Source organism: Adiantum capillus-veneris, chromosome 6 (genome assembly GCF_014529385.1).
Source record: "Adiantum capillus-veneris isolate H3 chromosome 6, ASM1452938v2, whole genome shotgun sequence".
NCBI classification, from domain to species: Eukaryota; Viridiplantae; Streptophyta; class Polypodiopsida; order Polypodiales; family Pteridaceae; genus Adiantum; species Adiantum capillus-veneris.
The window spans coordinates 43479135-43503351 of record NC_140936.1 but is presented as its reverse complement, the minus strand read 5'-3'; the positions used below and the strand labels follow the sequence as shown (position 1 = coordinate 43503351).

Below are 24217 nucleotides of genomic sequence, written 5' to 3'. Positions count from 1 at the left end.
GCCAGGCAATGGGCTTGAATATGTAGGAGGGTTAAAACACTTGGGGTTGGCTTTTGAGGCTCCTCCAAAATTACTATCTTAAAACTCTAAAATAGGTCGTTTTTTGAAGGAATTGGCTTGGTATTACTGGTAACTGGTTACGACATAGATTTTGGCTTGGTTTAAAAATCGTGCCACCTAAGTTGGTAAGGGAAGAGTCGGTGGGTTAGACCCTTGTTGTTTGCAAGCTAAAACTATTGTATAGGCATCATTGGATACTCCCTGCCTAAAAGACACCAGTCACATGTACTTTGGGTTTTCTGAGTGGGGGAATTTGTGTATTGTATGTGTCATTCTCTTACTATGGGTGCCTTTTGTTGCATCTGATACCGAGATGTGCTGCTAGCGTAATGATGATGCCGCCTTTGGGTTATTGTAGTGCTCACTAGGGTTCCGATCATACTACATGTTTTTAAGGTTTTTTCCCAAATTAGGCATGACAATAGTACGCTTGTTGGTACAATCTCTATTTTTTGAGATTTTGATACCTCTTATTCAATCTAGTCTGGGTGATTTGTTTTGGCTTGATATGCTTAGCTGAAGCTAAACAAAAGACGTATACGGTTTGTCTTAGGGTCGTGTCTAATGATGAAGTTTAGGCTACTATGGTTTTCCTGATGACCTTTTTGGATAGAGCGGTAAGTGGGATACCATGTACACTTGGTTGATCTAGAAGAGTTGTTTAATTGCTTTTGCTACATCAAGAAAGAGCAAGACAACCTTGCAAAATTTTATGGTGTTATATGGTTGAGAAATAGTTTCAAAATATCTTTGGGCTAATAAATGGTATTAGGACACTTGGATCGGGAGGAGTGGTGGCCTTCCGATTACAATGATATGTATGTTAAATATCTATTTAAGGTTTAATAAAAATAGGGCTATATAAAAAACTTATATGTAACTACTACCATAATTCAAAAGGATAATGACATTTTTACAAGCATTCAAATGAACTTAAAAAACGCACACCTTATACTTTACAAAATTGGAATACATATACACTTTGAGCATTTTTTTTAAGTTAAAAAAGTTATAAGTTGGACATGTATAATGATTGATATAGTCTGTTAACACCTGTAAAATGCATTCAAGGCTAACATATTTATTGTCTTGTTTGGATGGATGTAGGTAAAGACTCTATCCTTTCTTATAGTTTTTTTGGCTTAAAGCAAATGTCTGTCCGTGACATACCAGGCTCTTGTCACTTCATGGAACATACAGTTTAAATCGACCATTGTACTTCTACACTAGGATGAGACCTCATTCTTATAGCAATGTACAAAAATAGTTCTAAAACCGAGTTATTTTTGTACTAATCATTGTCATTTGTCTGAAGCGAGTTGTCTTTTGAACTGAAATGTTCATTTATGTTGTATTATTTAAGTAAAACAACAACAACAACAACAACAACAACAACAACAACAACAACAACAACAACAACAACAACACACAACACACACACACACACACACACACACACTCAATCACTCGCACTTGATTGCTTCATTTGACTATGATTGCTTCACCTTTACACATGCACATAGCACACTTGAACTAATGATGTAGTTGATGTTTATTTTGTCTTTTGGGTGACTACCTTGAGCCTGTATCTGCATAGAATTTGAATTCTTTTGGGGCATACTGGAGCTAATGAGTATACAATTGTACCTCCCTTAGGGTTTGACCTCTTCCTGTACTATCTTGGCATAAATGGATGTCTAAGATAAATATGCCTATTGGGGGCTAATGGTTACATTGTCTAAAGGATACATTTACACATATCTTATGGCAGTATCACTTTTATATGTGACTTACTATTGACCTATCCTATACCGTGAAACTTATGTCTCAAATTTTTTTGGACCTAACCTTGTTCATGAAAAGTCCTTCCATTGGAGGCTTTTAAGCTATAGCTTCCCTCCGGGGCCAAATCGCTTCCGACAATATCTCAACTTAAGTAAAACGCTTTGGTTGGTTTGATGTAAAGAGGAATTTACCATTTGTGTTTCCTAACTTTTGTTTGAACAGTAGAATTGATTTCACCTCGAAACACTCATGTATCTCCTGTATAAACACTCCTCTCACCCTACTATGTCAAAGCATGAATTACTTGGTTGCATAAACTAATAGTAGGCTGGAGCTTGGGACATAAAGGCTTTTTGGCATGCCATTGGGAAAGACCTCAGTGTTTGGTTGCTTTCTTTAGCTTTGGAGATAAGATAATCATTGTTTTAAGTGAATGCCTTTAAATCATTGTTTGTTCTTTGATATCTTGAGATGGAGAAAACCAAGATAATTCTCTTTGCTTTTCCACTCATTTCTTGAGAGCTCTCTCTCTCTCTCTCTCTCTCTCTCTCACACACACACACACACACACACACTCTCACACACACACACACACACACACACACACACACACACACACACACACACACACACACACACACACACACACACACACACACAAGAATACTATTCTTTATTTATTAAACATCGCTTTTCCAAAGAGTTCGTCTAATGGTAACCTTTGGCCTCTTAACCTATGGGTTGTGGGTTCAAATCCCCTGTTGGGTCACCTCTAGAGGGACCCTTGTGCTCACTTGGTGTTCACGTTGCTAGGACTCTTGCCCTTGGACACTCGAGTACATCCTCCTCCTTGCGTCGGTCACCCGAGGAGGAGGTTCCTAGCTTGTTGCTACGAGTTCTCTCTGTCATTCCCAGCACGTGATGCATCAGTTAGGTAGCCTGACCATGTTTCATGGCTAATATTTGGAAGAGATAAGCACCTCCTCCTATGGCCCCTTTGTTTCGTCGAAGAAACTGCTTTTCTTCCTTTTCTAGCATGCCGTCGTAATTTTTTAACAATTCTTTCTTATGCTTGTTAATCTTCTTCTTGCTTCAAGCTAGTCATTAAAGTAGTCCTTGGCAAGGAAGTTAATCTCAACTTTGAAATCATTGAGCGGTGGAGGGTATATAATTTTTTGGTCACACTTATACTGCTTGAAACATCATCTTTGCAAGCCATTACAGCTTCAGAAGTTTGCATCGCCCACACCGAAAATGGTGATGGAGAGCTTGACTGCTTGCCTGCATCCTGCCCCACGGTAAGTGATTGTACCATTTTCCTATAAACACACTCATCGGGGTGCACAGCTTGTGTTAGTCATAGGAGATGGCCAAGTGCTTCTTCTTGTTGTGTATGTTGTAACTCTGCACTTTCGAGGAGTTGCCCTTTGTCGTCATGTTTGCGGTAAGTCTACAAGCAAGTATGCTTATTACTAAAAAATGGGGATCTTAATGCTGAAGGAGACCCTTTCGATTCAATGTCTAGTTAAGACTGTCTATCATCATCATATTTTGCAGAAGATAGAAGACAGATGTGATGCAGATTAAGAGCTCTCAACTTTAGGATGGATACCCCACACATTATGCTACCTATCTTCTGAAGAATCGTTGAAACGGTTTTTTGTAGTTTGATTGATCATTTGAGTGGTATTGAGACGAGAGTGTCCTTGCAATGCTTAGAGTAATTTTGGAAATGCTGCTCCTCTTTGCACCAACGTGTATTTGTGTGTAACCTCATCTTAGAGTTTTTAAGGATAAATTTTCTACATGTTTTGTTCTCTTTTGTGTGGCTCTGTGATTGAAGGAATTACTATGTTGAAATATTTTGGAAATGTTGCTCCTCTTGCACCAACGTGTATTTGTGTGTCACCTCATCTTAGAGTTTTTAAGGATAAATTCTATACATGTTTTGCCCTCTTTTATGTGGCTCTATATTAAAGGAATTACCGTGTTAAAATATTTTGGAAATGTTGCTCCTCTTTGCACCAACGTGTATTTGTGTTTCACCTCATCTTAGAGTTTTCAAGGATAAATTCTCTACATGTTTTGCCCTCTTTTACGTGGCTCTATGATTAAAGGAATCACTTTGTTGAAATATTTTGATTAGCTACTGCCATAGTTTTTCCATTCATCGACCATATGTCAAAGTCAGAGGGGTATGGAAGTACGGAATAAGTACGGATCAGACCCCACAAGGATTCCATACGTCGGATTCCATATGGCACCCTAAAAACTACATATGACACTCAAAACAATACAGAGGAGCTCAAAACCATAGAATGCAATGAAGCACCTTAAAAAGTTTAGAATCTAGCTCAATCCAAGATCAATCATCATAGTACATACCAATGATCATCACGATTAAGTCTCATAGTAGATAGTAGGTACTAGAGGAATGTGACTGGCATGAAGGTATAGAACAAAATGAGGAGGGAAACAATTTGAGTCTCAAGGCAATAAAGTAGACTCTAGCCAAGAGTAGAAGCAAGCCAAAAACTTGGCAGAATGTAGGCTTCATAGTCCATAACATAAGTAGAGGAGGCAGGCTAGTGCTAGATACGAAATAATAGAGTCAAAAACATAAGTTGAGGTCGGAGGGTGGAAAATAGAGAGGGGAGGAGGTTGGAGTAGTGAGCTGGGAATTCCAAAAACCCCAATCATACTTCAGTATGACTTGGACGTGTTGAGCATACCATGATAGATATGTACTGAAGGTCCATCGTAGAGCTCAATGATGTAATAGACTATTTCGAGCATAGCACGACCTACACATCAGAGTGGGCCGGCGAAGAGTCCTTCATAGGATTCCAGGCTCTGTTGGTGATCTCCCTCGACGCCATACGGTTCGGTACCAGTACCTCACTTTGAAAAAGGAGGGGATGTCACGTGCATATCTAACCCTGTGTATACGTGGACAAGCTACTTCATGACTAGGGTTCAATTCGGTTTAGTTACCCTAGCTTAGGAAGTGTTCTGGCACTTTTGTGAGTGTTCGCAGACTGTGCATGTCCAGGCACTTAGAGTAGATGCATATCCTCTGGTTGCACACAACATGATCATCAGATTACCATCAGAACCCGTCAGGAGCATTTTTACAGTGCACATACCTATTTTCCCTATTTTAGCTATTTTTCACTTAATATTTTTAAGTGACTTTTGTTGGGAAACTGGGTAGGGCAATTTGACAAGCAAGTATATAAGAAAACCTAGCGCTAGCACTTTCTGGCAGAAGAGGTTGCAGGGAACCAAGTTCTGGCAATGCATCTTCTCAGCAAGACCGGCAAGAGGACTTAGGGTTTTTCAGCCATCAAGACAGCCTAGCGTTTTCAGCATTTGCAGATCAGCCCCAGCATTTTGCAACTTCCAGATCAGCCTGGCGTTAGCAGATGCACAACAGATTCCCTAGCGTTTTTGCAATAGATAGCAGATCAGCCCAGCGTTTTTGCAATTGCAGACTACCATCAGTGTTTTGTAGATTCCCGGCGATAGAACCTTCACTTGCATCAGCGTTTTGCATTTTCAGCAATTAGATTCCGTACCGCAGCCCCCAAACCTTGCAGATCTCACCTTCTCGCAGCAGATCCTCACCGCACGGTCAGATCAACCAATGTTTGCAGATTCAGTCCGCTATTCGTAGATTTCAGCATCTACGTTTTCAACGCGTCATCGTCGCATCGTTGTCATCGCCGTCGTCACTGACATAGAGTCAGAATTCAGCAGATACAAGATTTGCAGATTTAAGCCCTTAGCGTTTTCAGATTTTAGCCCGTCTCGTTGTCGTCCTCTTCGTCGTCGACATCGTCGGCAAGTCCATTGCATTGTAGAGATTTGTGCAATCAATAGTAGATTGCTCTTGCCATAGAGAGTGGGGCCTTCGGAGGAGGGTTTGACAACATTCTGGTGTCGTATTCTTCTCTCTCTATCTCTCAGTCTCAGCACCTTCATTCACAGTGTTTACCACTTTGTTTATGATCATTTGCACTCTCTCACTAAAGGAACGGAAGGCTCTCCCTTCCGTAAGTAAAGGAACCCTTGAGCACAGTTCGGAGCACTCATCTTGAGCAAAGCTCAACATTCATATCCGCTGCACCTTACATGCAATCTCTCCTTGGTCTCTACGCTTCCGCAATGTCAACTTTGACATGGTATTAAAGCCTTGGTGGAGCAAGGTGACTCGTTGAGAAGAACCGTGAAGTGAGCCTCTCCACACTACCTTGCTGGCGGCGCCATCACCTCTCCCATTGTCCCTTGTGTTTTAAAATGCTTGGCATTGTAGCCCTCGGCGTCGTCCTCCATCGTACCCCCCCCCCCCCCCCCCCCCTTTCCCCTTTCCCTTTTGTGTCCGTTGGCTTGCGCGTTGCGAGTGTTTTAAAACGCTACAGACTGCACCGCCATTGACACCCTCAGGCGCTAGCTTGGCGCTTTCGAACGCCCCTTGTGCTGCTGCTTGGTGCAACGGCGACACTCCCCCTTGTTGCAGCGTTTTGCGACGTTCTCTGCACCTCTTGATGGCGATGGCCCTCCGGTAGTAACACCCCCCCCCCCCCCCCCCCCCCCCCCCCCCCCCCCACACACACACACACACACACACACACACACACATTCACCTATCGTTTTGAAACGCTCAAAACGCTGTGAGCAAAGAGGTGGGCAGCATTGGGCATCGACAAAGTCCTGAAGGTAGCTGAAGAGAGGGGCATCAAAGGAGCTTTTTTGGAGCCCTCTTAGCAGAATTTTTGGAGCGGCTTGGTAGCCCCTTTTAGAGTACGAGAAGCTAGCAAATTTCCAGATCTTGCAACTTCAACATGGCCCCCCCTTGCTTGAATGCCAACGACAATTTGAACGGTGATTACTACGCCCATTGGAACTTGATTATTCGACTTTGGTTCATGCGGAAAGGCTTATGGGATATAATCTACAGCTCGGAACTCCATCCTACGAGGGATCCCAACAGCAAGTACACCGGTCATTGTGGAATCTTTGGTTCACGCGGAAAGGCTTATGGGACATAGTCTACGACTCGGAACTCCATCCTATGAGGGATCCCAACAACAGGTACACCTGCCATTGTGGAATCTCTTACAAAGGAAATTTCTCCAGCCATACGGACTTTGAAGTGCCAACGATATGTGGTTCAAGCTCGTTGGAACGTTTGATCAGGATTCTACGATGCGAGTAGTCACCCTTCTTGGACAATTATTTGCCATCAAGTTTCCACCCGGAAGTTCCATGCTATCATTTTCTATGGAGGCTAAGGTTATTCATGATCAACTATTGGCTATGAAATGTGCATTGACCAATACTCAATTAACTGCTATGTTACTCAGAAAATTGCAAGACGTATCTAAAACACTATGGATGAGTTCACCAATCCATTGTTGTCACAAAGTGATGACGTGTCTGCCCGAGAGCATGCGGGAAACCCTAACCTTGACTGTTGCTGAAACCCTAATTTTTGGAAACCCTAACCCTAAAACCTGCAAACCCTAAAATCTGCCAGAAATCGTAAAAACTGCAGAAACCCTAACCCTAACCCTAACCCTAAGCCTAACCCTAACTCTTAAAGGGCAGCAAGGAATCCCGGAAAAAGCGTTGACATGCTGACGTGGCTTCGTACGGCAAGGCCCGGAATTTGCACTGGCTGAATTTGCATGGTTGCTTTTTGGCTCTACGAAATTTGAGATAGAAAGAGAGAATATTTGCTTTATTTTCTAAAGCTCAACAGAGCTTGAGAGAGAGGAAAAGAGCCTTTGCTTTTATTTTAGGCTTTTGATCTAAAGCTTTTGGGGATCTGCTTTTGGCATCCCTTGTAACATTAAAATATGTGGTTTGGGCTCCCACTCTGCAGAGCATCTGGATGCAGAGTCTGAGAGTGAGACCCGAACCACTCTTGTACTTTGAACACTGATTAATACAGAAAGAAATACCGAAAGGGACGCTAGTGTTTGGGGCCAATATCTCTAGGCACGGAACTCTGCCGGGCCAGTGCAAATCTATTGTGAACTGTAATTGTTTTGAAGTGGTTATTTGGTGCTGTCGTGATTGATTCTTGACTTGAAGTGTCCAAGTCTGTTACAGTGGTATTAGAGCACGGCCGATTTCTCTTCTAGGGGAAATCCGATCCCCAGTTTTTTTTCCGCGGCACCTATGGCTTCACGCAAGGATCAGTCGACTCCCTTTGCATTCGGAGATGCGGGCAGGGATCACTCCGGCAGAGAGTATGCCCCACCTCGGCCTACTCAGGCGGAGCAATGAGAGATGAAGCGTCATCAATTGATCGGCGATGCAACAAAGATGATGCTCAGTTTTGCGAAGGACCCAAAATTGGCAAAATATATGAGCTAGACTTCTTTTCAGGAAGTGCACGAGCAGTGGCAGAAAACCACAACACCACCCCCGAAACCCGCTCTCAAGAAACCTTCTGCTCACAAGCAATATTCAGAGAAGGAATTAGAAGAGGTGGTTGATGCACGGATTGCTCACCTTTTTGACGTGCAGAACAAAGCTAAAAAGCACGGCAAAAAGCAGAAGAAAGGCACCGACTTCCCGGGTTATTTGGGTCGTCAGTCGACATTTGATAAGGCAAAGAAACAGAAGAAGCGTGCTCGATTTGAAGGAGTACCCAGTTCTTCTTCTTCTGACAGTTCTTCTAGCTCTTCAGATTCGAGCGAAGAACACAGAAAAGGCAAAAAGTGAAGCAAGAAACAACGCTTCGGAAAGGGCAAGAAAAAGGCAAAGACGTCTAAATCTCGCCCAGTGAGTGACAGTTCTACAGAGGACTCGTCTACAGACAGTTCAGACTCCGATGACAGCAACTTTTATGCAAAACAAGAAGAATTTTTATAAAGCCAACCGGTATGACTTTCTGGAAGATAAAAGCAAGAAAGTCCGAGAGTTTAAGGAAGGTGGACAGTCGATCAAATTTGACACTTTTTCAGGATATAAAGATGCTTCGAAGGCTTTGTCTTTTATACAACAATTTGACATCACTTTCACGGGAGGACGCTACTCAGAGCACTCCAAGATTCGGAGAGCTGCCTCTTATTCTAAGGGGAATGCTCGAACTTGGTGGTCCACGCTTCTTTTAAACAAGACTGCGCCAGTTAAATGGCTGAAATTTAAGAAGCTTTTTATTTTTTCTTGGTTGACGCAAGAGTATGAACGCGATATACGAGCTGCTTGGAACCATCTTCGGATGACGAAGAGAGATACAGTGGATGCTTATTGTGAGAGACTCTGGAGCTCTTTTCTACTCGCCTCTTCATTCAAGAAGATCTCGTTCAGAGAACAGATTGAGCGGTTTACCTTGGGTCTACCTACAAAGATCCGAGATCACTGCTTGGAACAGAAGTAAGCTTCTATTCAGGAGTTGATGAGTCATGCGAAGCGGGGTTTTGCCATTCACTCTGGCAGTTTGACCTACCCCACCGATGAGGTCATGACACAACGAGTCAAACAGACTTGAGCGAATGAAAGTAGAAAGAGAAAGAGCAACCCAGAAAAGAAGGATGCACGACCCAAGCTTACTCCTCAGGAGAGAGCTCGCTTCATCAGGGAGGGGAAGTGCTTTGGATGTGGGGAACATGGACATATCTCCGTGAAGTGCCCTAACAAGGCACCGAATGAACAAGATGAAGAAAGGCCAGAAAGTTCTAAAGCAGCTGAGAGACGTGGCAGAAAAGGTAGATAAAAAGCAGAACTGGTACCACATGGCGTGGGGGCTGAACCGAATCAAATGAATGAGAGTACAAACTTTGCTGCTCTTGGGGCAAAGTGAAGGATCAGGAAGCCAAGGCCAACTTCTTTTCACTTGGAATTGGCGGCTCGATTTGGAACTTACGCCCAACAGGTTGAGGCCACAGGCGGAGGTAGTTCGACTGGCACCCGGACGGGATGCTGCCATTACACCGAGCATTGGCGAACTTCGTTTGCAATGACAGGGGTGTTCAGGACACGCGACTGACGTTCTACTCGAAATCCCTTGGTACCACAAAAACTACGTCGTGGTTGACTACCGGGCCGAGAAAGCGACTTTGACAAATGAAGGGCTCAGAGATTGTACTTGATGAACTTCAGTTTCTTTACTCATTCTTTTGGGAGAGAACTGAACAATGGATAAAGGTCAAATATGTTTTGACCTGAACAAAAGAACATCAAGATTTTCTCCACACTCATGCAGATTGCTTTTTAGAGGGCCTGAAGATCATACCATTGATCTGATACCTGGAAGCACACCACCGAACCGGCCACCTTACTGTGTGAGCCGAGCACAGAATGAAGAGATTATGAACCAAGTGAAAGACCTCTTGAAAAAGGGTCTTGTCCAACCTAGTGTTGGGATATAAAGCCCAATGTGGTCGCCCAGGTAAGTGGGCGGGCCACCAGGTATGTACACATATTCTTTTGTAAAACCTAATAAGAACTCACTATGCTCTACACATTACAGTAGAGCGAGTTCACCATATCGTCGTGCTCTTCTTCTCGCACTCTCTCGCGTCGCACTTCCGCTCGTACTCCTTCAACCGGTATCAGAGCTCAGATCGAGGCTCGAGGCAGCACTGCAGGAGGCTAGAGTCACCAACTCAGATTGGAGTGAAATTCGACAGGCGAAGACACGACCCCAAATCTCGTGGGCGAGCTCGAAGGGCTCGGTGTTGTCAGAATTTCATTCTGAGGTCATCTCGGCCACCGTTCGGCTTCGACAAAGGTCTGCGAAGGCCATTTTCGAATACGTGGTCTCAGCGGGTGCAGATCCGACTCTGCAAATTTGGGGTTTTCGGCCTACGACTGCAGGTGCTGAGGATATCAACACTCCCAGAGTGTTGATTTGTGGCCGTCTACACATCGAAGGACGGCTCACAGTTCTTGGAGGCGTGTCACATACGACACGGGTGCATCTACACACAGACTGTAGGCGACATCCACTAGTTCATCAGGTAGCTTGTGTTTGCTGCTTGATATTCCAGATTTCATCCTGACATTGCAGGTACTTCCACATGGGATGTATTGTCAGAGATGATGTATGTTTGTTCAGGGTTTGCTGGCTGTGAGTCACGCAGCAAACAACCGCCGCAGCGGTTACAACATACAGTGGGAAATTTGTGGATGTATGACTTTGTGGGAAGTCTATGTACTGTCAGATTTACTGCAGCCTTTGTTGGGGTCGAGTGAGGTTTTATTGAGCTGGGGGATTCTCGAATGTTGAGATCCTTTCGGTGATACAGGTCTTGGAGCGATCCCTCAAGCACCCTTAGATAGGCAGCTAGGATGTATTGACTGTGAGTTAGACAGTTGGGATTGCATCTTTGCTTTACTGCCGTTGAGACATTGTCGCAGTCTATGCTTACAGGACAGTGACAGGACAGTCAGAGACAGGACAGGTGCAGGACAGGTTTACCCACAGCTTACAGTGTCAGAGAGACAGTGTTTTTGAGCTGTTTTTTGGTCTGTTTTTGAGTACACCAGAGCCATTTTACAAAGGAGACTCTACCGAAATTTATGCAGAATCTGAAGCTTTCTTGGTTCATTTGACAGGTTGATATTGGTTCTGAGGTTAGTTTACAGGGGAAACTTTGCCGAATTTTTCCCAGGAAAGTAAACTACTGTGAAGCGTAGCTATGGCTGGATCACAGGACATTGCTCTTTACAATATCAAGAAGCTGGATGGAACCAATTTTCCATTGTGGAAGCAGCAGATTTGGCACGTGTTGGTACAAAAGAAGCAGATAAAACCTATAAAGCTCAAGGGGATAAAACTAGAAGATATGGACGAAGATGAATGGAGCGAAATGGATGAATTGACACTTTCTACCATTATGCTGACTTTGGCAGAAAGCGTTTACTTCAATGTAGCAGACGAGATGTCGGCTTATCAAGCATGGTTAAAGCTGAGTGATCTTTATGAGAAGCAGAGTGCAGCTTCACAGGTATACTGGCTTAAGAAGCTTGTTGACTTGAAGATGAAAGAAGGGACACCTATGTCCAATCATCTGAATGAATTCAATACAATCTATAGTCAGTTGTCAGCTCAAGGTGTCAAGTTTGATGAACTTGTTAGAGCTATGTTCTTGTTGATCACATTGCCGGAAAGTTGGGACACTTTTCGCACAACTTTGAGTAATTCTGCACCTCCAGATGGTTTGAACATAGCAGGTGTAGAAGGAAGTCTGCTTACTGAAGAAACCAATAGAAAGACAATGGACAAAGGCAAAGGAACAGCTTTAGTTGTCAGGGGAAGGACCAAAGAAAACTACAAAGGTGGAAAGAGGAATCAGTCTCGTAGCAAGTCCCGCAGTGCTAAAGGCAAGAGTGACATAGAATGCTACCATCGTGGCAAGAAGGGTCACATGAAAACAGAAAAATGCAAAGAGAAAGATGAAGACCATGGCGAGAAGAACAAGTCCTCAGTGAAGATTCAAGAAATAAATGTGACAAACACTGTTGCAGAGGATGACAGTCTAGTGTCAGGAGACATCTACTTCTTGAAGAATACAATGGACTCAGCTCTTCTTACAGCTTCTGATGGAAATGCACTGAGTGACTGGATTATAGACTCAGGGGCATCACTTCATGTGTCTCCAAACAAGGAGTGGTTTACCTCTTATGTGACCACTAAAGATCATGTTCGGCTAGGCAATGGGCAGACATGTGAGATCTTAGGTGTTGGAGATGTTCAATTGAAGTTTGAGAATGGCTCTTCTTTCATGCTGAAGAATGTGAGACATGTTCCCGCAATTACAAAGAGCTTGATCAGCACAGGTTTACTTGATGATGATGGCTACGTCACCACTTTTGGACAGAACATGTGGAAGATATCCAAGGGTTCTATGACAGTAGCACATGGAGTAAAGTCTGGAGGACTTTACATGATTTATGTATCAAATGTCTCTAAAAATGTAATCAATGTAACCGAGTAGCCGAACGTTTCTTTGTGGCATAGCCGGTTAGGACATATGTCCAAGAAGGGAATGGAAATCTTGTCTCGTTCTGGTTATTTGCCTGGCTTTTCATTTAATGATTTTGAATTCTGTGAACATTGTCTGTATGGTAAGCAAACACAGCAGCCACATAAGCATAGAAGCAGTAGAAGAGATACACAGTTGGCACTTGTTCATAGTGATTTGTGTGGACCTATGCCTAACCTATCTCTAGGGGGAGCTTCTTACTTTATGACATTTATAGATGATTACTCGAGGAAAGTATGGGTTTACTTTCTCAAGCACAAGGATGAAGCGTTTAGTGTTTTCAAAACGTTTGTGACACTTGTGGAGAATCAGAGTGGCAAGAAGCTTAAATGCTTACGCACTGACAATGGTGGAGAGTATGTTTCAAAGGCTTTTTAGGACTTTTGTGAGTCAAAAGGTATAAAACGTTAACTTACTGCTCCTTACAATCCTCCTCAAAATGGTGTTGCTGAGAGGATAATTAGGACCATACAAGAGAAGGTCAGAAGTATGTTGTCTAATGCACAACTGCTAAATGGGTTTTGGGCTGAAGCTGTATCAACAACTGTTCATCTTGTAAATAGATCTCCTAGCAAGGTTTTGCAGAAGGATTCAGTGCCAGAGATGGTATGGTCAGGCCAAAAGCCCTCATACAAGCATCTCAGAGTCTTTGGCTGTGAGGCATATACTCACGTTCCAAAGGAATTTAGGAACAAACTTGAGCCAAAGAGTAGAAAGTGCATCTTTCTAGGCTATGGTAATTCTGGTGAGATGGGGTACAGACTTTGTGATCCCGAATCCAGAAAGGTTGTCCGCAGCAATGATGTTCACTTTAATGAATCCAAATATCATTCTAAACCAGAGAGGGTTGAGGAGATTAGAAGAGTTGTCTTCTAAGAAGATGGACCTGCACGTGCAAGACAAAATGTCAGGGCTCAAGAGGAGTAAGGACAGGATAGAGTGGAACCACAGGTTGTGGCTGATCCTGAGCCACCTATTGTGCGTAGATCTGGACGTGTCACGCGACCTCCTGATAGGTTTGTTCCATCTATGAACTATGTCATGTTGACTGATTGCAATGAGCCTTCATGTTACAAGGAAGCAATGCAAATGAAGGACTCCGGGAATTGGCAATTGGCCATGTAGTCAGAGATGACAACTCTGCATAAAAACAAGACATGGAAGCTAGTTAAATTACCACGGGGCAAAAAGGCTCTACCCTGTAAATGGGTTTACAGGTATAAGATCATCGCTCATGATAGTCAGCCAAAGTACAAAGCAAGGCTTGTTGCCAAGGGCTTTAAGCAAGAACAAGGCATTGACTTTGATGAAGTCTTCTCTCCGGTGGTCAAGATGACTACATTGAGATGCTTTCTTGCATTGGTTGCCATATTAGATTTGGTGTTGCACCAAATGGATGTCAAGACAGCGTTCTTGCATGGTGATTTAGATGTGGAAATTTACATGCAGCAGCCAGAAGGGTTTGTTGAGAAAGGCAAGGAAGATTGGGTATGCCAGTTGTTAAAGAGTCTTTATGGCTTAAAACAATCACCGAGGGCATGGTACCATAAATTCCACAAGTTTATGCTTTCTCAAGGCTACAAACGTAGTGAGTTCGATCACTGTCTATATACAAAGAAGGCTAAGGATGGTAGTTGGCTGATCCTTATTTTGTATGTGGATGACATGTTGATTGCTGGCAAGCACTTGGAAGAAATTTCAGCTTTGAAGTCAAAGATGGCAAAATTGTTTGACATGAAAGACATGGGTGAGGCAAGTCATATACTTGGTATGCGCATTGAGAGAGACAGATCAAAGAAGTTGATTTGGTTATCTCAAACAGAGTATATTGACAAGGTTTTGCAACGTTTCAATATGGAGAAGGGAAAGGCATTGAGTGTTCCATTGCCACCATATGTGAAACTTAGCAAACAAGATTGTCCTGTGTCTGAGGAAGAACAGGCTGAAATGGATAAGATTCCATATGCGTCTGCAGTGGGTAGTTTGATGTATGCAATGATTGCTACTCGCCCAGACATTGCATTTGCAGTGGGAGTAGTAAGTCGATACATGTCAAACCCAGGCAAGAAACATTGGGAGGCAGTGAAAGGAATATTGAGATACCTGAAAGCTACAAAGAGTATGCGTATATGCTATGGGAGTCAGGAGCTAAGTGTAAAGGGTTTTACAGACTCAGATTATGCAGGTGACTTAGACAACCGAAGGTCTACGTCAGGGTACGTCTTTACATTGGCTGGTGGAGCAGTATCATGGCGTTCTAGATTACAAGATTGTGTTACTCAGTCTACTACAGAGGCTGAATATGTTGCAGCATCAGAGGCATGCAAAGAATCAATTTGGCTTAATCGACTAGTAACAGATTTGGGAATCAAAGAAGAGATGCCTGTGTTATATTGTGATAGTCAAAGTGCTATACAATTGGCTCGCAATCCAGTTTATCACTCAAAGACAAAGCATGTGGATGTGAAGTATCATTTCATCAGGGAAATACTCGAGGATAAGCAACTTCAGCTTGTCAAAGTTCACACCACAGAAAATCCTGCTGATCTACTTACAAAAGGACTTCCCTTAGAGAGCTTTGCGCATTTTCGCAAGCAGTTAGGTGTAGGGTAGTACATCACTTCTCTACATCTCTTGTATATTAGCTTGTATAGTAGCTTCTCTCACACTTAAAGTACCACATTGGACTTTAAGTGGGAGGTTGTTGGGGTATAAAGCCCAATGTGGTCGCCCAGGTAAGTGGGCGGGCCGCTAGGTATGTACACATATTCTTTTGTAAAACCTAATAAGAACTTACTATGCTCTACACATTACAGTAGAGCGAGTTCACCATATCATCGTGCTCTTCTTCTCGCACTCTCTCTCGTGTCGCACTTCCGCTCGTACTCCTTCACCTAGTACTTCACTGTATTGCTCTCCAGTGTTGTTGGTTTTGAAGAAAGACGGATCTTGGAGAATGTGCATTGATTATAGAGCTCCCAACAAAATCACCATCAAGAACAGATTTCTGATTCCTAGGATCGCTGATATACTCGACAAATTACAGGGATCCTCGTGCTTTAGTAGGATTGATTTGAAGAGTGGATATCATCAGATCAGAATTGTGTCGGGAGACGTCTACAAGACAGCTTTTTGGACGACTTTTGTGTTATTTGAGTTTTTGGTGATGCCTTTTGGCTTAACCAATGCTCCTGCGACATTTAACCGGATGATGGACATGATTTTTCGAGAGTACAGACTGGCAACTTTCTTTGACGATATCATTGTTTTCTCCAAGAATGAGGCAGAACACATAGATCATCTGCTTCAGGTCTTTCAGGCATTACGAGATCACAAGTTAGTGATTAATGCAAAGAAAAGTGATTCTTTCCTACCAGAGATACACTTTTTGGGACACATTGTCTCAGCAGTGAGAGTGCAAATGGATCCGGCCAAGATAGAGTATCCGTGATTGGCCCGATTTGAAGAATGTCCATGATGTTAGAAGCTTCTTGGGACTGTGTTCGTACTACAGGCGGTTCATTCGAAAGTTTGCAGAGGTTGCTTCCCCTTTGCATATCTTGACACAGAAAGGAGTCCCTTTCTCGTGGGGACCCATAGAGGTGACTGCCTTTCAGACATTGAAAGAGAAATTGACTACGGGACCAATTTTGACTTTGCCGGACGTGCAGAAGTCATTTGAAGTATATTGTGATGCTTATGGTCGTAGTCTGGGTGCGGTCTTAATGCAAGAAGGCCATGTCATTGCTTACGAGAGTTGATTGTTTTCAAGGCCGGAGATGATAGCACAGATTTATGAGAAAGAGCTTTTGGCGGTTATCCATGCTCTTACTCAATGGAGGCATTACCTACTCCGAGCGGATTTTACTGTCTTTACAGACCATTAGAGTTTGCGCTACTTCTTGTCACAGAAGTAGCTTTCGGAAAAGCAGATGTGGTGGGCAAACATCTTGTCATAGTTTTACTTCCAGATTGTCCATGTGCAGGGATAGAAGAATGTGGTGGGAGATGTTTTGTCTCGGAAGTCGTTGGTTCTGGCTATTTCCGCGATACATCATAGGAGCTTCGAGGATATGGTCGACCAGTATGCCACAGATACAGATTTTGCAGACGTTTTCACACGGATATAGGATGGGGAGACAGTAGCGGGATATTCCATTCGGGATGGCTACTTGATGAGAAAAACCGTGTTTGCGTTACACAACCGTTGAGGAAAAAGGTTATGACTGAATGCCACTGTCCACCTTTTATGGGTCACCGCGGCATTGCTACCACCTACCACCGTGAAAGGGGTAGAGAGAGACTTCTTTTGGCCGAGAGTCAAGAAGGATGTGGAAGAGTTTGTGTGCAGTTGCTTAGTATGCCAGAAGGTCAAGTTTGACAGACATAAAGCACAGGGATTGTTACAGCCTTTACCCATACCCACTCGCCCTTGGGAAAGTATTGCAATGGATTTCATTTTTGATCTCCCGAGAACACAGAATGGTCACGATGGTATCTGGACTGTTATTGACAGATTTAGCAAGCAGGCTCATTTCATTCCAGTGAGGAAAACAGTAAAGCGGAATCACTTAGCGAGACTGTTTGTGGCCCAGATTTTCAGATTACATGGCATGCCTGAGACGATTGTCTTCGACAGGGACTCCAGATTTACGAGTTTGTTTTGGAAGGCAATTTGTGAGAACATTGGCACGCGGTTGCAGTTCTCTTCATCGTTCCACCCGCAGACTGACGGGCAATCTGAGATTGCAAATTCAATGGTTCTAGATTTATTGAAGTCATATATCTCGGATCAGAAGACTCAATGGGAAAAGTACTTACCTTTGGTGGAAATTGCCTACAATAACACGATACACTCTTCGACGGGGAAGGCGCCATTTGAGATTGTTGAAGGTGCTGCGAAGGTTCCACCCATCCTAAGCACGATGAATATACACGAGACTTAGATACGGCTTTTGCCAAGGTTTGCGAGACTTTGTAGAAATCTCAAGAACGACTGAAAAAGGCAGCGGATTGTCATCGTCGTGACTTGAAATTGAAGGAGGATGATTGGGTGCTCTTACGTTTTGAGGAGGCACGCCTGAGAAAGAAAAAGGGAAAGGAGAGGCTTTTTCCAAATCTTAGTACTTGATATACGGACCTTTCTAGATCACTGAAAAGATAAATGATGTCTCCTTCCGATTGAAATTGCCTGATACTTAGAGGATTCACAATGCATTTCATGTGAGTCTCTTGAAACCTTTTAAAGGTGATGTGCCTAATGATGGGGAGCCTGACGAGCAACCCGAAGTGGAAGAAAACGAGGAGATTCTTGTTCCTGAACAGATTTTGGCACATAAGGATACGAAGAATAAAGGTAAAGTTTGAAGGAACAATGAGATCGAATCTTTCGTGTTTGATCAAAATCAATCAACGGTGGCAAATCACAATGGAAATGCCCATGCTTGGTGCTCATACAATCATGTGCTCTTTCGAAAAGTGTGTCATGCTAAGGAAGAGACATGGAATGTGACTTCCTGACATACAAACTTTTCAACTTTTCATGAACAATCCACATACATTCGTGCTCATCCATGAGAGAAACGTGCTCAACATACAATATGTCATGCGTAGGAAAAGGGATCACATAACGATGCTGACTAAAATACAGGAAACCTTCACGAATGAAACACTCGAACAATGCGTGCGTATCAATCATGTGAACACATAATACTTCCTGTGATGGTTCTTTGGACCAAGGCTCGAGAGCCAAGATCGCTTTTTCGGGATCTATCGAATCTTCTTGTGGGGGATCTGTGGATCTCGACTCGAAAGCCAAGATCGATTCTTGGTGATTGATCGAATCTACAATGAGGTTAGCTTCGCTAGAAAAAGCATCAACTAACACATCATCCTTGTGAACAATCACATCATCTTCATGCAACTCATCATGCTCGTGAGAAATCACATCTTGATCATGCAAATCATCATGCTTGTCATTGGCATCCAAATCATCATGCTTAGCAATATCATTCAAATCATCATGCGTATCTTTGTCATCCAAATCATCATGCTTATCATGGTCAATCAAATCATTATGCAAATCATTGTCAATCAAATCATCATCATGCTTCACACAATCATGCAAATCCTGTGTATCATGCTTTGGAGAAGAAGAGACTGAGACAGTCTCCTTTCCCCAAATCTCTTGCATCTGTGCCTGAACTTGAGAATAGAGTCGCCAGAACTCTTTGTTTTGTCGGTCGCTTTGTTCTTGTATTGCTTTTCTTTCTGCTTTGTCTTTTGCATGTTTGCGGTCCATTTCTGCTTTTCTTTCTGCGTGTCTGCGTTCCATTTCTGCTTCTCTTTCTTTGCATTCACGATCAAATTCTGCCATTCTTTCTGCATTTCTCGCTTCGCGTTCTAACTTCCTTTCCATAAACATCTGGTTCAAAGCCTCCATAGGAGTTAGTGCAATCCTTGACGTAGATGGGGAAGGGTCGGAAAAACCTCTTGGTGGGGAAAATTCTTCTTCGCCTCTCTCATGCTCATCACTTCCAAGCGAAGTATCCATTCTGCTTCGAGTGATGACCATTCTGCAATCATGGGTTCTTGTGGGTTCTTGTGTTCTTAAGTCCACGAGGGACTTGGGTTCTCGCGGGTCTTGAGGTTCTTGATTCGTGAGAATCTTGGGTTCTTGAGGATCTTGAGGTGTTCTTTCGCTTGCAAATCGTGTTGGAGAAGGATCTTCTCTTCACTCGAGTTCTACTCTTTTCTGCGGGCGCACCCCCTTGGCGGCCTTGCGCTCACACCAAGGTTGCTTTTTCCCACCTCACGTCAATTGGCCGGCCGCTAAGTGCACGGTCCGCTCTCAATGAGTGAAAAGAGACACAAGGGGAGGTTGGATAAGCCCTTCTTTCTTGGGATTCCTGTCACTCTTCAACAAAACACGATTAGGAATCGCCACGCCCAAGTAAACTCGGGTTCGTGCGATCGCAACAAGCAAAAAAATTCTTGTGGTTCTTTCCTTGAGTAATGCAGAACACTTCCAAAGCTCTGATACCAATGTTAGGTGCAGCGGAATGAATGTTGTATTTTCTCAAGATTAGTGATCTTTATTGCTCAAGGTTCCTTTTAGTACTTTAGGGAAAGAGAGAGCTTTCCGTCTTGTAGAGTGCTGTGGTCACGAACAAAGTGAGTGGATTGTGCGTGCAAGTGAATGAGACTGAGAGAAGGAGAGAGAAGAGATACGACACCCGAGAGGTTGTAAAACCCTCCTCCGAAGGCCCCACTCTCGTCGGCGAGAGTGGTCTATTCTTTGATTGCACAAAGGTGTACAATGCGTATGCAATGGACTATGCAACTTGGTCTATGCCGACGACGACGACGACGGCTGAAATCTGAGATCTTCTAATTACTGAATTTCGGGACTGTTTCGGTGGCTGAAAATGACTGTTTTGGCTGCGTTTTCTTGGCTGAAAAATAAGGTTTCTTAGGACTGAAAACTGATGGTCTTTACGGGCTGAATCTGCTACACTTTAGGTGAATAATGCCGGTCTTAATTTGCTGCTGAAATCCAAAAACGCCAGGGGCTGAAATTGGTCCTTCTGTTGCCGGGGTTTTGCAAATGCAAAAACGCTAGGCTGATCTGCTGTGCACAAATCGCCCAGGCTGATCTGATGCAAAAACGCTAGGTCTTCTGTGGAGAAAACGCTAGAGTAGTCGCGGGGGTTGGTCTTGCTGAGAAGTTGCCTGTTGAGCAAGGTGCTCCTGCTGCCTCTTCTGCCAGAAAGTGCTAACTTGGGTTTGCTTATATATTAACTTAGCAAAATTGCCCTACCTACTTTTGTTGGAAAGCACTTAAAAATAATAAGTGAAAATAACCAATAAATAGGAAAATAGGCTAAATGCACTGGAAAAGTCTCTTAACTGATTCTCATGGATTCTGATGGGAATTCTGATGATCATAGTGTGTGCAACCGGAGGATACGCATCTATGCTAAGTGACTGGGCATGCACGGTCTACGAATCGACTCACAAAAGTGCCAGATCACTGCTAATCTAACTTGTTCGGACTGACTGAACCCTGCTGTGGTGTAGCTTGTCCACGGACCCATAGGGTTGGGATGTGTCACGTGACATCCCCTCCTTTTCAAAGTGAGGTACTGGTACCGAACTGTATGGCGTCGAGGGAGATCGCCAACAACATCCGGAGTCCTGGAAGGGACTCTTTGCCGGCCTACTCTGCTGTGTGGGTCGTGCGGTACTTGAACTTCATAAAGATCTGCAACGCTTGCTTCTTTGGGCCGCGCCGAAAGCGACACAAAGTATTTTGAATCTCCTTCCTTGCTTCGACTTCGTCTAGAGACCTGCTTTGTTCGTCTTCAAGAATCTCCATGGCTGAAAATTCCTGAACCCATCTCCAACACAAAACCATGAACATACCCATTCCATATAAAGTGAAGGAAAAAAATCTTGTCTTCTCTAAAGACTGTGCATGCAATGTAGATGAACAAATAGACGGAGTGACAACCCGTTCATCAAACACATGCAAACAATGAGATCGAATCTTTCCTGTTTGATCAAAATCAATCAACGGTGGCAAATCACAATGGAAATGCCCATGCTTGGTGCTCATACAATCATGTGCTCTTTCGAAAACTGTGTCATGCCAAGGAAGAGACATGGAATGTGACTTTCTGACATACAAACTTTTCAACTTTTCAACTTTTCATGAACAATCCACATACATTCGTGGTCATCCATGAGAGAAACGTGCTCAACATACAATATGTCATGCCTAGGAAAAGGGATCACATAACGATGCTGACTAAAATACAGGAAACCTTCACGAATGAAACACTCGAACAATGCGCGCGTATCAATCATGTGAACACATAATACTTCCTGTGATGGTTCTTTGGACCAAGGCTCGAGATCCAAGATCGCTTCTTCGGGATCTATCGAATCTTCTTGTGGGGGATCTGTGGACCTCGACTCGAAAGCCAAGATCGATTCTTGGTGATTGATCGAATCTACAACGAGGTTAGCTTCGCTAGAAAAAGCATCAACTAACACATCATCCTCGTGAACAATCACATCATCTTCATGCAACTCATCATGCTCGTGAGAAATCACATCTTGATCATGCAAATCATCATGCTTGTCATTGGCATCCAAATCATCATGCTTAGCAATATCATTCAAATCATCATGCTTATCTTTGTCATCCAAATCATCATGCTTATCATGGTCAATCAAATCATCATGCAAATCATTGTCAATCAAATCATCATCATGCTTCACACAATCATGCAAATCCTGTGTATCATGCTTTGGAGAAGAAGAGACTGAGACAGTCTCCTTTCCCTAAATCTCTTGCATCTGTGCCTGAACTTGAGAATAGAGTCGCCAGAACTCTTTGTTTTGTCGGTCGCTTTGTTCTTGTATTGCTTTTCTTTTTGCTTTGTCTTTTGCGTGTTTGCGATCCATTTCTGCTTTTCTTTCTGCGTGTCTGCGCTCCATTTCTGCTTCTCTTTCTTTGCATTCACGATCAAATTCTGCCATTCTTTCTGCATTTCTTGCTTTGCGTTTTAACTTCCTTTCCATAAACATCTGGTTCAAAGCCTACATAGGAGTTAGTGCAATCCTTGACGTAGATGGGGAAGGGTCGGAAAAACCTCTTGGTGGGGAAAATTCTTCTTCGCCTCTCTCATGCTCATCACTTCCAAGTGAAGTATCCATTCCGCTTCGAGTGATGACCATTCTGCAATCGTGGGTTCTTGTGTTCTTAAGTCCACGAGGGACTTGGGTTCTTGCGGGTCTTGAGGTTCTTGAGGTCCTTGATTCGTGAGAATCTTGGGTTCTTGAGGATCTTTAGGTTCTTGAGGTGTTCTTTCGCTTGCAAATCGTGTTGGAGAAGGATCTTCTCTTCACCCGAGTTCTACTCTTTTCCGCGGGCGCACCCCTTGGCGGCCTTGCGCTCACACCAAGGTTGCTTTTTCCCACCTCACGTCGATTGGCCGGCCGCTAAGTGCACGGTCCGCTCTCAATGAGTGAAAAGAGACACAAGGGGAGGCTGGACAAGCCCTTCTTTCTTGGGATTCCTGTCACTCTTCAACAAAACACGATTAGGAATCGCCACGCCCAAGTAAACTGGGGTTCGTGCGATCGCAACAAGCAAAAAAATTCTTATGGTTCTTTCCTTGAGTAATGTAGAACACTTCCAAAGCTCTAATACCAATGTTAGGTACAACTGAATTAATGTTGTATTTTCTCAAGATTAGTGATCTTTATTGCTCAAGGTTCCTTTTAGTTCTTTAGGGAAAGAGAGAGCTTTCTGTCTTGCAGAGTGCTGTGGTCACGAACAAAGTGAGTGGATTGTGCGTGCAAGTGAATGAGACTGAGAGAAGGAGAGAGAAGAGATACGACACCCGAGAGGTTGTAAAACCCTCCTCCTAAGGCCCCACTCTCGTCGGCGAGAGTGGTCTATTCTTTGATTGCACAAAGGTGTACAATGCGTATGCAATGGACTATGCAACTTGGTCTATGCCGACGACGACGACGACGACGGCTGAAATCTGAGATCTTCTAATTGTTGACTTTCGGGACTGTTTCGGTGGCTGAAAATGACTGTTTTGGCTGCGTTTTCTTGGCTGGAAAATAAGGTTTCTTAGGGCTGAAAACTGATGGTCTTTATGGGCTGAATTTGCTACACTTTAGGTGAATAATGCCGGTCTTAATTTGCTACTGAAATCCAAAAACGCCAGCGGCTGAAATCTGTCCTTCTATCGCCGGGGTTCTGCAAATGCAAAAACGCTAGGCTGATCTGCTATGTCGTGATGACGCCGGGGCTGATCTGCTGTGCACAAATCGCCAAGGCTGATCTGATGCAAAAACGCTAGGTCTTCTGTGGAAAAACGCCAAAGTAGTCACGGGGGTTGGTCTTGCTGAGAAGTTGCCTGTTGAGCAAGGTGCTCCTGCTGCCTCTTCTGCCAGAAAGTGCTAACTTGGGTTTGCTTATATATTAACTTAGCAAAATTGCCCTACCTACTTTTGTTGGAAAGTCACTTAAAAATAATAAGTGAAAAGAACCAATAAATAGGAAAATAGGCTAAATGCACTGGAAAATTCCCTTAACTTATGCTAATGGATTCTGATGGGAATTCCGATGATCGTGCTGTGTTCAACCGGAGGATATGCATCTATGCTAAGTGACTGGGCATGCACGGTCTACGAATAGACTCACAAAAGTGCCAGATCATTGCTAATCTAACTTGTTCGGACTGACTGAACCCTGCTGTGATGTAGCTTGTCCACGGACACATAGGGTTGGGATGTGTCACGTGACATGCCCTTCTTTTCAAAGTGAGGTATTGGTACCGAATTGT

General features: G+C 43.5%; 1 protein-coding gene across 3 annotated transcripts in view; it reads left to right on the top strand.

Moving 5' to 3' along the window:
* Positions 1–2988: 2988 nt before the first annotated feature.
* Positions 2989–24217, top strand: part of LOC147455421 (uncharacterized) — a 35676-nt gene continuing 14447 nt past the window's right edge. For all 3 annotated transcript variants that reach the window (XR_015188349.1, XR_015188348.1, XM_086514199.1), the window contains exon 1: positions 2989–3143. Coding sequence is in view for 1 of the 3 variants with exons in the window: in XM_086514199.1 (XP_086370325.1) it covers positions 3100–3143 (44 nt within the window). In the remaining 2 variants the exon portion in view is untranslated. The remainder of the gene's footprint in view (positions 3144–24217) is intronic.